We start from the raw sequence: 12,074 nt of genomic DNA, 5'->3' as shown, positions 1-12,074 counted from the left end.
GGACCCACTGTGTGCTCACAGTCTGGGAGTCCCAGCTGGTCACTGACGAGTCCCAGGGCAATGCTGAGCACTGGGCAGAGCTGCAAGAGTTGGGGAAGGATGGTGGGAACCCATATTCAGAGCCAGAGAAGGATACACAGCCCTGCTTAGCTCTGCCAGGCTTTCCCTAGGAATGGGAGCACTGGGCACCTGGAATGGTGGCCCTGCTCTGGATCTGGCCCTGGGCACCTTCCTCAGAGAAGGGAGGAGAACCAGGAGCCCAAGGGGGATGGCTAGAAACACCCTGGGTCTTTCAGGAGGAGAGAGATTCCATGAGTCCATAGCACAGTCCAGGACATCATTAGGAACTCTCAGCATTTGGGAAAACCTTGCATTGGGAAGGAAGGAGAAGCTTCTCCCAAGCTGGTGGAGCCATGGAATGTCTCCCACTGATCCCACGGTACTGGGTGGATGCAGCAGCCTGGGACAGTGGGTCTGCTCCTGCTCCAGGCACCAGTGATGCCACAGGGAGCTGCACCACATCTTTTCAGAATCATTGCTCCTTCCCAGAATGTTTTATTTTTCCGACTTACCAGATTAGGAAGAAGTCTGTTCGGGACACTTGCCAATAAATTATCCACAATTGGGAGCAGGCTGTGGAAAAATAAAGGAGCACCATGAAAACAACCTGCTGCAAAGTAAATGGGTCTTGTTAAACAATTCCCTGTGAATAGCATGGAGCACAGACCTCCCGGAGCAAGGCAATTGCAGCAGCAGAGTGAATCGTTTCTGCTTGGATTTTGCATGAGATAACTGTAATTTGCATCCCAAAATAGCCGATGGGAAATTTATTGCTGCCTTTTATCTGCTGGTGTATAGTCTCCTCAAATGAGCAGAGCAAATCTCAGGCTGAGTGGTTCCTCCACTATGTGCTCACGTCTCAGAAGACCCCGGTGCCGTGTCCATTAAAATAACCTGTGGACATGGCACATGGGACAGAATTGTGCCTTGGGATCTCTGGGGCCGCACACCACTCCCTGTGGCTGTGTGAGGGGTGCACAGGGACCAGCAGCACTGGCCCTGTGACATGGTTAGTGTCACCTGCAGGCACGGTGGGAGGGAGGGCTGTAACAGGGAAATGCCCTGGTGCATTTGCAGGGCGTGGTTTGGGGCTGGCAGAATTTCATGGTGAGGTGGTTCATGCCAGCAGGGGACACCTCCATCACTCACCCTCTCAGGAGTCTGATTTTAATGCCACCATCAGCAAGAGGGACACTGCTGGTGACAGCTCTAAGCACACCTGGGCTCCAGCAATTCTCAGGGTTGGGGGAATCAGAGGCCAGTCAGACCAGAAATGCCAAAAGACACCGAATTTTCTCATTTATTTTCCTCTCTAGGTTACTTCCCAGTTTTATCAGAGGCTTGGCTCTTTTGCCTTGTTTTTCCTTCTGCTTCTGCCGGGCATCCAAGCGCAGCGAGCGCTGGGCTGTGCGGGAGCGGCTCTGCAGAGCGCAGTTCGTGCACCCTCTACGGGCAAAGGCTCCGGCACTGCCGCCTGCTCTGCCCTTCCCTGGCAGCCCAGGAGCCTCCCCTGCCCTGCAAACCTGCGGCACTTCCAGAGCTTTCCCCTTTCAACAGCCCGGCCAGTTGAAATTTTAATAGCATTTAAAACAAAACTATTCCCGATGCAGTTTGGAGGGGTAGGTTTGCCCACAAGCATCGTGCCCTTCCCCTTCCCTGTGCCATCCCTGCCTTTCCTGGCTGGTCGTGGTGCTGGAATGAGGGGGTCAATCCCAAAGGACCCCCAGTGGTCCCTGACTTCCAGAGTGGCACTGGTGACCCACCAACACTCAAAAGTCCTTTACTTTACTCCTTCACTTTACTCCTTTACAGCCCAACCTAAGCCCACCTCACCCTCAGGTGAGTTGTGCAAATTAAGGCTGAAATTGTATCAGTGACTCACACTGGCCCTTCTTATTAAAATGGCCTGGTTTTAACCTTTTAATGATAAAAATAACCAGAACTTCAGAAGGATAGCACTACACAAAACCTCCTTAAACTTTCATGTTAAATGAATGGATTCTCAGAAAAGGGTTTTCATTTTGCTATAATGACCTATTTTCTGATAGTCACTAAATATAGTCACTAAATATAAACTGGAATTACTCACTCCATTCCTACTATTGTTGTATTTATTCCCATGTTTTTTCTTGGCTCACTGGAGTATATCATAAGGTTTGGGGGTAAAACAAAGCTCACAGTACCTTGCACCCCTTTTTGAACTCCTTTTATTTACCTGACCTTATCCTGAATTTCAAGCCTGGCTTTGCTCAGGTCCTCCTAAAGTGAGACCTTGTGCTGGTCCATGGGCACCTCTGCTTTAACCCACACAGCAGATCCTTCTACGGTGAGGATGCTGCAGGAAAAGTGGAAAGGTGCTTGAATTTCCAAAGCTGGCCAGTGGATTGAAGGTGTAAAACACCATTTGTGAGTTTCATATATTCCACTATAAATAATGACTTGTAAACCCGGGAAAAGCATTGAGCAGCAGGTTGCTGGACAGCCAGTATCAGGCAGCACTGTTCCCAAGAGCCCAGGGCAAAAGGGAAGGAAAAGGTGCGTGAGACTCTGTGGCTGCAGCATGTGAGGCTGCACTCACCTGAAGGAAAGTGCTGGGAAATCTGTTTCTTCCACAGAAATCCCTGCTGGCACCTGCCCAGGTGCTGGCACACACAGGTTACCACAGCAGGGGGAATTGTTAAAGTTTCCAGCAAGTGCGTGAGGAGGCTTTGGAATAGTACCAAGAGATTTTTGTCTCCTTTACTGCTTGAGGAACCTCAAGAAGTGATTCCTGAGGCTTGTCCCACCCATCCTGCAGCTGCCAGCTCCTTCCCAGCAGATGGTGTTTCCTCCAAAAAACCCCTGTGCTGGGACACCTCCACAGCCACTCCTGGCCATAAGGGCACCTTTGTTCTGGTGTCCTCAACACTTAATACCATTGTGAGATCAAATATGCTTTTTTTGACAGCCTGGTGCGTCTTACACAACAAAGGGGTAATACACACCTAAATAAATCCCCATGGAGTGTGTGCTCATGTTATCTGTGCAGAGCCTTGCACAACCAGCACCAGCAGGCTCCATGTGGGACCTGCTGCCAGCAGGAGCTGCTCCAAAGGGCTCCAAAGGAGAGGGAGAGATCAGCAAGAGCTGTGCCAGCACTGCATTGCAAACTCTCCTCTGCCCCCCACCAGTCAGGCAGGAGAGATGGGCTTCAGGGCACCCACGTGCTCCCAACCCAGTGCCCCTCTGAGAGGCTGCTTCACACCTGGTGCCACAGGCTGAGCTCCAGAAATGCTCTCTCTAGGTCCCAGTTTGTCCTCTGAAGGCACAGCCTCCCCACCCATCTGTGTGCCATGTGGCACAGGGGCATGGAGCAGGTAAACAGCTGTGGGGAGCCAGAAAATCATATAAATAAATATCCAGAGAGGAAAATACTGTGACAGGGAGAGATTTTATTGAAAGAGCAATACGAGAGCAGCCTATGTGCCTAAGAGCTCTGCCTCCTGGCTGTGGATGTTAAAAGGGGCCACAGGAACCCCCAAACATCCACCAGCCAAGCCAGAGGCTGCTGCCTGTCCTGCTCAGGCCACAGCCACAGCACAGAGCAGCACTGGAGAGAAAGGAAGAGGGAGAGAGTGGAGCAGAGCAGGGCTTGGGGTGCATGTGCTGCCTCAGAAAGGGAGCAGCAATGAGGTTCCCCCCGAGCAGGATCTTCCCAGAGTGCTCTGGCCGGAAAACTCATCCTCCTGGAAGAAGTAGAACAAAAACAACTCAGTTTTCTCATTCAGACTTTCACCAGCTTTTTGCTGTGTCCCAGGTGAAGTTTTCCTGTGGAAAACCAGCAGAGGGAAACTGAGAGCAGCCCATGGGAAATGAGGTTGGCCAGGGTGGTGTGAGGCTGTGGGATCTGCATGTCCCAGCCCTGGGTGGACACATTCCCACTCCTAGGACACAGCACAGTGGGAAAACTCAATCCTTACATCAGTGATGGCAACTTCAGCGTTCCTGAGGTTGGTGTTGAGGACGTTGGGCAGTGGGACTGACACACGGAGGGCATCTGCAAAAACAGGTGTAGGAATCTCATCACAGGGATGAAACCCAGAATGAAGGCAGCAAAGGGAGGGGGAGAGCCTCAAATCCAGCTGGATCTGAGATGAGAGGGGACCCTGACCCCCATACCTTGAACAGAAGGCACATATACAGCTGTGAGGACCTTCTTGAGCCATTCTGCCAGCGAGGAGGCCTGTAGGGAAGAGGATGTGTCAGAGCAATGGTTATTGGGCCATGCCAGGGTGATCAGTTGAGTTCTGCTCAGTTTGTTATCGAATACAAGAACTAGGAATCCTCCTTCACTGAAACACTCCCAGGACTGAGGGTGGGTATGCTCTTTGGCTAATTTCTTTTTAATTATTCCTCCCCCATTCCAAGCACCCCCAAGTGAGGAGATACACCCAAGTGTCACTGCTGTAGAGCACAGGGGATCTGCAGAGCAGAGGGAAATTGCCCTGTGCCAAGAGAAGTAGAAGGATGAAAAGTGAAGAATGAGCTTGTGGATTTCCTCTCCCACACAGAGCCTCTGGCCATTGCATCACTCACTGCAGCACCTCCACCCAGTGCATGCACTTACACTGGCAGCATCAAGGCTTTGGGGGAACCGTGTCAGGTTGATGCTACAAAAGATAAAAACAAGGAACAGTTGGGGTGTGTTGGTGCAGCCTCCCCCAGGCCCTTTCTTGGCCTGGAACTTTTCTCACCCTCATAAAGATGCAGGATTTTAAAATTAGAACAACTTTTTTACAATTCTCTCATCACGTCAACCACGCAGTTGGTCGGAGGTTGGGGCTGGGAGGAGGCAGGAAGGCTCCAGAAGCCCTTGACATCTTTACCATGTCTACATCACTGTCCCCCACCAGCCCCATTTGTCCCCAGACAGAGCCCCCCACCTGCAGAGCTGGGCTCTACCTGTCAAGAGCTAGGGAGGTTTGCAGTTTGCCATCAGAGACTGATGGCGTGATGTTCAGAACGATGTCCTGGAAATGGAACAATGAAAGAAATGAGGTTATTCCCCTGCACAGCTCCCAAGACTGAAAAGTGTATTTGTAAATTACCCATTCTGAGAAAAAACACTTGTCTGTGCCGAGGAGCCACATTTTCGTGACAGATGGCATCATGTATCTCTCTCCCCAGGGCCTGCCTTCCTGTCTTTATTTTGTGTTATTCCTGAAACATTTCACTTACACTTTGTGCTTGCTTATGAGCTTGTTTAAAGGGCTGGGCATCACCGCTTTGATGATGCAGTAAATTCAAAAGCACAAACGCTGCAGGGCCAAGGGCAGGGCAAGCCAAGGGGATGCCAGCAGTGCTCCAGCCTCAGCCATGGCCCTGTTCCAGGCCTCTCATCCCCCAGGAGCTCACTCACCACATCGACGGAGAACAGGAGCCCCTGGGGGGTCTGCAGGGCAGGGCTGGAGACGTCAATAGTGGCTCTGAGGGTGACAGTGGCCCTTCCATCCCTCACAGCCACCACTGGCTCATCCCTCACTCGGACACGCAGCTCCAGGGGCAGGGAGCCAGGGAGGGCCCGGCTGAGCTGCAGGGACAGAGGAGGTCAGGGCAGGGGTGGGGTGAGTGAGGGGCTGGAGCCAATGCAATGGAGAAGGTGACTGACCTGGGGAATGAAGGGGAAAAGGGCAGACACGGTCAGCGAGCTGCTCTGGGTCACCTGTGGGAACAGCACTGGTGTCATTGCTGCCTGGGAGGGGCTGGGCAAAGCCCACACCAGGCTCAGCTGGACCCTACAAACACAGCAGGCAAAGGTGGGCACCCAAGGGCAAGCAGGACACTGACCTGGCCTTGCAGAGGGGAATTGCTGCCCGCCAAGCTGGTGATGCTGAGGTTGAGGGCGCCCTGGCCCTGGCCCTGCTCCAGCAGGGCGCTGAGGGTGTCCTGGGAGAGGCTGAGCCGGGGCCGGCGGCCGGTGGCCAGCTGCAGGCTGGCACTGAGGGGCAGCTCCTGCATGGGGGACGTCACACCATCCCTGCCATTCTCAGACAGGAGCTGCAGGGGACAGAGCAGGGAGGGGCGTTGGTGGGGCTCAGAGGCTGCACTGGGCACTCTGCCTGCCTGTGCACCTCGGGGAGAGCCTCCCATGAGGTTTGTCTGCATTAAATGAGACAGGGCTGCTCCAGGCTGCTCTGGCACAGGCAAGGGCTGCATCTGCTGCACCTTCCCCACTGAAACACTGCCACGTATCCTGATTGGAAACACACATTGCTGATATTTTATGCATGATTCTGGTCCCTGTCAATTACCAAACTTTGACAAACCACTCATAAACAGAACATGCCTACAAGCAGTGACTGCTGCTCCTGTATGAAATTAAACTTTTCTGATTAAAAACTATGAGAGTGCTACAATTATGCTTAATTAAGTAGCATCAAGCCACTCTTGATCATGCAACCATCAAGGATTAGCAGGCAAAAAATAAAGACAAGACCCAGCAGTGGCAATAGCAGGGATGTGGCTGGAGCAGACTTATCAGAACCTTCCTGTGAACAGTGCCTGAAGGCAGCTGAAATGTGAGTAGCCTTTGATAAACATCCACCATGTTCCAATGAATAAAGTCAAAGGTTTTGGGAACAGGGAACACAGTGGCACTTACATTCAGATCCACCTGGATGGCATCACCACTGAGGATGGAGAAGGAGGGCAAGTCCCCCAGGGCCCCGAGGGGGAGCACCTCTGTGAACACAGGGAAGAAAGATCTTCAGCTGCAATGGCAAGGGATTCTGCCAAATCCCATGGTCCCAGGAGTTACTGGAACATCAGCAGCTCCCACTCACAGCATTCCCAGCTAGAAAAGCCACTAGAAAACAATACTTTGCAGCAACAGTGTTGTTTCTAAAAGCAATAATTCCGGTAGTGGGTTTCTGCTGGAAGAGCTGGATACCACTGCTGGGGCGGGGAAACTGAATGTTGGGGTTGAGCTGGGAGCTGTGGTTTTAGAAAATTACAAAAATATTTGTATTTACTGAATGTAAGAAACCAGGCAATGCTAAGGGCAGGATGTGACAGGGAGGAGGAAAACAGGAGGTGTCAACTTACGGTTCCTGGAGCCCAGCAGGGAACTCAACACCTTGAGCTTGGCGTTGATGATGTTGCAGCCCTGGGGAAGCAGAGGGGAGTGAGAGGGTCCTGGGACCCGCTGCACCAGTGGGTGACATGGCACCAACACAGACAGTGACAGGGGGCTCTGCTGGGCTGCACATGTGGGCAGGGCTGCTGCAGGCAGTGCTGGGGGGCACATTCCATCACACAGGACTCAGCATCCTGTGGGTGAGCACCCCTCTGAGCCAGCGTGGGTCTCACCTGGGTTAGTGGCTGCTAAACCAGTGCCTTGCTCAGAAATCTGTTTGCCAGCAGAGCCTGGCACTGGTGCTGGCGCTGCCTTTCAGCAGGAGGAGAGGCTGACCTCTCAGCTGAGCTCACAGCTGTGCAAATATCCACATCCATGGGGCAGACTGGCCTCCTGCCTGCCCTGCCCAAAGTGCTGCCTGCCCACCCGGCTCTGTGCATGAAGGTGGCTCTGCAGACTCACCAGATCCTTCAGGGTATTGCTGAGCAGGCGTTTCAAAGGCTCTTCCAGAACTGGCACTCTGGGTCTGGTAACAGGAAAATAGGAAATAGCAGGAGACAAAGATTAGTGCTGGAAAGTAAGGAGACCTCACACAGGAGAAAGGTGAGGCCTTGCTTGCATTGTCCATACTCAGTGCCCAGCGCTAGGTTCCCGACACCCAGAAATGTTCTTTTCTTAGCCAAAATTTTAGAAAGAGGTCAACAGTTCCCCTCTGAGCCCGACAGCTAGATCACCTTCAAGGCACCAGGCAGAAAGCTGCTGCCATCAATCACATACAGCACCAGGGTGTCCCACTGCCACAAGAGCCACGGGCTGGCCATGGGCCACCCGCTCACACAGATGTTCCCTCACACCTGATTCCTACCTCACATGGGTGTTTATGTCAACAGTCTCGCAGTTCAGAGCGTTCTGGTGAGGCGTCCACGTGTCCCGGACCAGGATGGTCGCATCCACCTCCACCTGCTGGCACAGCGGCTGGCCCGGCACGCTGCCCAGGGGAAGCACAGCAGGCAGCTCAGGACACTGCTGACCATCTTCTCTCCAAAGACATGGTGCCCCCTGCCCCAAGCCATCCCCTGATGGACATGCCCTACCTGCTCTCTACCAGCAGCTGCGTCTTGAAGTCCACCTGGTGCCCAAAGCCCGGCAGGGAGCGCAGACTGATTTTGGGGAGGGTGTTGTTCACAATTCTCAGTCTGGATGGTTGCAACAAGGAAAAAGGCAGTGAACAGCACATTTGCACAGCCCTGTCCCCTCAGCCCCCAGCACTGCAGCTGTGCTTTTGGGGTCCTCTTCCTCCTGGGTCATCAGGCATCCCCACCAGTCAGGAGCAGTTTGTGGGACATACAAAGCACCCTGAGATGCCAGGCAGAGTTCACTCCCAAGAGATGAACCCCCATTTATGAACCCACCCCAGGAGAGGAGGGAGGGAGGGAGCCCTGTGTGTGCAGGCTCCAGAACAGGTCCTCCTTTCCCCAGCATGCCTCAGACACACCAGGCTGCTCAGGGTCACCATCTCCCACTTGCACTCACCCAATGAGTTCTTCACCATTTTTGCCAAGGAGGCTGCCAACGAGACCGTTCCTGCCGAGGAGACCATTCTTGCCAATGAGAAGGTCAAGGACAGTGTCAAGGAGAGTATCAACAAGGCCATCTTTGCCAAGGAGACCATCAACAACACCACCTTTGCCAAGGAGACCACCCAGGATGCCATCTTGGTCAAGGAGACCACTAACTACACCATCTTGGCCAAGGAGACCACTGAGAAGACCATCTCCACCAAGGAGACCATTTCCACCAAGGAGACCACCAACAGCACCATTTTCTCCAAGGAGACCTCCAACAAGTCCTTTTTCTCCAAGGAGACTGCCTACAGGACCATTTTCACCAAGGAGACCTCCAACAAGTCCCTTTTGCCCAAAGAGACCACCTACAGGACCATTTTCGCCAAGGAGACCTCCAACAAGTCCTCTTTCTCCAAGGAGACCACCTACAGGACCATTTTCTCCAAGGAGACCTCCAACAAGTCCTCTTTCTCCAAGGAGACTGCCTACAGGACCGTTTTCACCAAGGAGACCTCCAACAAGTCCTTTTTGCCCAAGGAGACTGCCTACAGGACCATTTTCACCAAGGAGACCTCCAACAAGTCCTCTTTCTCCAAGGAGACCACCTACAGGACCGTTTTCACCAAGGAGACCTCCAACAAGTCCTTTTTTTCCAAGGAGACCACCAAGCAGATTGCCATCAAGGAGACCACTTGAAGCTCTCTGGGGAACATCTTTGGCTGGTGAACCTTTAAAACCTGAAGAACAGAATCAGAGGTCACTGTGAGCTACACAAGGTGTGCCAGCCTGGCTCTTCCCTCCCCTCTCCCTCTTCATACAAAAGAGGCACCAGCCTCTGTAAAGTAACTGAAGTGCCATCTCCAAACTGCTTTATAAATGCAAATTACTTGCATTGCCACAGCTGCTGGGCAGATCTGCACCAGCTTCTGATTTTCTGAGTATGATTAAGAGACAAAAAGAGCAGAACTGGCCTCAAAAGAAGGATAAATCCTGTCTCTTACATACACTTACCATTCATATCTGGTCTGGCAACTGATAATGGGATTATAAATCCTTGTGAAGGGATCAGCAGGCTGTTGAGCAGGACAACAATCCACAACACCGACATCTTCGGTCCTGGTAGCTGTGGGAAGTGATTGCCATGAGTGCAGTGCTGGGAGAGCGAGCACCAGCCCATGGAAGGAGGAAAGAGAAGGGAGGGAGGAGAAAGGAGGGAGGGAGAAAGAAGGAACTCCTGTCAGGGAAGACAAAATCAGGGAGGAGGCTGCTGGCACCTCTCCTGCCTCGTCATCACATGGTGATGATGGACAGTGACTCTCCTGGTGGCTCTTTCCTGCGGACGGAACCAGAGTGTCAGCACCAGTTACTCCAAAGACCGATGGCCAGAGCGGCCAAGGGGAGAGCAAAGGGTGGTTGGGATGCTCCTGCTGTGACCCCCCAGTGCTGGGGAGCAATGCACGACTGAGCTGTGTGATCTGGGACTCATCCATCCTGGATGGGGATTTCTCCAAGAAACACATCCTGCATGCCACAGAAGGGGAAAACAAGACATTTCTGACAACATGATTGTCTCTAGAAGAAAAACAACAACATCTACAGAGTATAAATACACTAAATGTATCGAGCAAGGAGAGAACCTCCAGGGAGAATGTCATGATTTCTGCACAAACATCAGATTCTGAGGCTTCCTTCTGCATGGAAACACCTGATAGAATTGTAAGAAAGAGAAAGTAAACTTTAATATTTCAATGTCATTGAAATATTTCTGTGGTACCTACAACTTGAAGTAGCTTATTTTTCTTTTTTTAAAGAACCAAAATGAACTTCATTGCTCCAAATCTATTTAAATGTAAATAACTCATCAAAAAGGGATCAAAACAAGTGTGAGAGGTCTAATTCACCTTAGCTAGAAATCTATGGCAGATAATCGAGTTATACCAAAGATAATTGAAGTGATAATTGTTTATGAAAACCCTGAAATACCCTTTCTTCTGCAAGGACTGCAAATCCAATGAACATGCACATCTCTTCTGGAGAAACTTGCACTGAAAGGCACCATTTACTTCTGAGAGCAGGATTCAGGTAAGCAGCAGGCAAGAATAACAATTTTTGTTAAAAGGCCAACACTCCCAAAGGAACACTGAGGGTTTGCAGAGGCAGAAGCAAGGAGCACACTTTTTGAGGAATAAGTTTGCTCTTACCTGACCAAGCTCTCTCTCCAGCCAATGTCCCTGTCTGCTGAAGATCAAGGGGACCCAGGATCTTCATATATAGAGCTTCACAGCAGGAAAAATGCAGGTGATGTCATTTGGGACATCCAAAATAATTGGTGGGGAGCAAAACAAACAAGGTCTTGTTTCTGGTGACTTCCACTGCAAATATTTCCTTGGAGATATTAGGAGTTAGGTAAATCATTGAGCAACCTGTAGGTGCAGACCCAGCCAGCCCTGGGTGCCTGGTGTGGTTCATCATCCTTTCATCCTGCCTGGATGAGGACATGGCTGAGATGTCATGCCCTGATAAAATACCTTTCTTTTTTCCTTCTAAATAAAATTGATGTTCGACTGAAAACCTTGTCAAAACACTGACCACCCCTGGCTGCTCATACTCCTGCAGTTCTCAGGGCTGCAGTGCTGAGCAGTAAGCCCCTGTGTGGGGATCTGCCATGTGTTATGATAAATGAAGGACCAGGCCACACATTTTCCAGTGTAAAGACAGACTGTGGAGATATTAATAGAGCTGGATATTCCCTGTCCAGGCCACCAGGACATGCCCAGCATTCCCATCCAACTTGCCTACAGCCTGATCAGTATCACAGCCTAACAGACAGCCTGGGCTGACAGACTCTTTGGAGAGACACCACCTAACTGGGAAATGCTGTCCTTATCTAACTGGCATGGAATTGCTTCCAAGTCCATCACCTCTGCTTAGAGTGCTCCGGAGGCCTGGAGGTGGGATGTGCTTTAACAGGAAGACTCTGTTGAGAGTCTGATGCCATTGACCTGGAAGCTGCCAGGGCAGAACTTGTTGGTTTGGGATCCTTCTGAAGATCTGGAAGGATCGTTGATCCCATTGTGGGCACACCACCCCATGCAACAGATGTGCTGCAGCTGCCCAGGCTCTTCTGCCTCCTCCCTGCAGCTCTCTGCAGGCCCCTGCCCTGATTGCTGCCCAGGAGAACAGAGACACTGCAGCAGCTCTTTGGGGCAGGGAAAAGAAACCTCCCTCCATGAGCCCCAGACCAAACGGGGCACATCCTGACAAGCCCAGCAAAAGCTGTCTGTGCTGAAGGGAGAATGCACCAGCTGAGGGGACTGGGGTGAACTCTTCACTCC

General features: G+C 51.7%; 1 protein-coding gene across 2 annotated transcripts; it reads right to left on the bottom strand.

Moving 5' to 3' along the window:
* Positions 1-3,471: 3,471 nt before the first annotated feature.
* On the bottom strand, positions 3,472-10,988 carry LOC132078813 (BPI fold-containing family B member 3-like). Of its 2 annotated transcripts, XM_059481141.1 has the most exons (17): positions 10,941-10,986; positions 9,751-9,862; positions 9,372-9,476; positions 8,708-9,191; positions 8,269-8,370; positions 8,040-8,162; positions 7,637-7,700; positions 7,144-7,204; positions 6,701-6,780; positions 5,887-6,096; positions 5,708-5,761; positions 5,459-5,629; positions 5,002-5,069; positions 4,667-4,709; positions 4,219-4,282; positions 4,020-4,096; positions 3,472-3,785 (listed from the first exon to the last, which is right to left on the bottom strand). In XM_059481141.1, exons 2-17 carry the CDS (start codon positions 9,845-9,847, stop codon positions 3,711-3,713), a joined length of 1,878 nt encoding a protein of 625 aa, XP_059337124.1. In that variant the 5' UTR covers positions 9,848-9,862; positions 10,941-10,986; the 3' UTR covers positions 3,472-3,710. The 2 variants fall into 2 exon arrangements, with proteins under 2 accessions (XP_059337124.1, XP_059337122.1); XM_059481139.1 differs by having other exon boundaries at positions 8,708-9,476; positions 10,941-10,988.
* Between the last annotated feature and the right edge of the window lie 1,086 nt (positions 10,989-12,074).

This window comes from Ammospiza nelsoni, chromosome 12 (genome assembly GCF_027579445.1).
Source record: "Ammospiza nelsoni isolate bAmmNel1 chromosome 12, bAmmNel1.pri, whole genome shotgun sequence".
Classification (NCBI taxonomy): domain Eukaryota; kingdom Metazoa; phylum Chordata; class Aves; order Passeriformes; family Passerellidae; genus Ammospiza; species Ammospiza nelsoni.
This window is presented reverse-complemented; position numbering and strand designations above follow the sequence as displayed.

What these genes read in the sequence shown, in the direction of transcription:
- LOC132078813 (XM_059481139.1), bottom strand. Translation starts at nt 9,847, where the DNA reads ATGTCGGTGTTGTGGATTGTTGTCCTGCTCAACAGCCTGCTGATCCCT. An exon ending in CAGCTGCTGGTAGAGAGCAG is followed by an intron (nt 8,163 to 8,268) that starts GTAGGGCATGTC and finishes TCCCCTGGGCAG; the next exon opens with CGTGCCGGGCCAGCCGCTGT. An exon ending in GCAATACCCTGAAGGATCTG is followed by an intron (nt 7,205 to 7,636) that starts GTGAGTCTGCAG and finishes CTGCTTCCCCAG; the next exon opens with GGCTGCAACATCATCAACGC.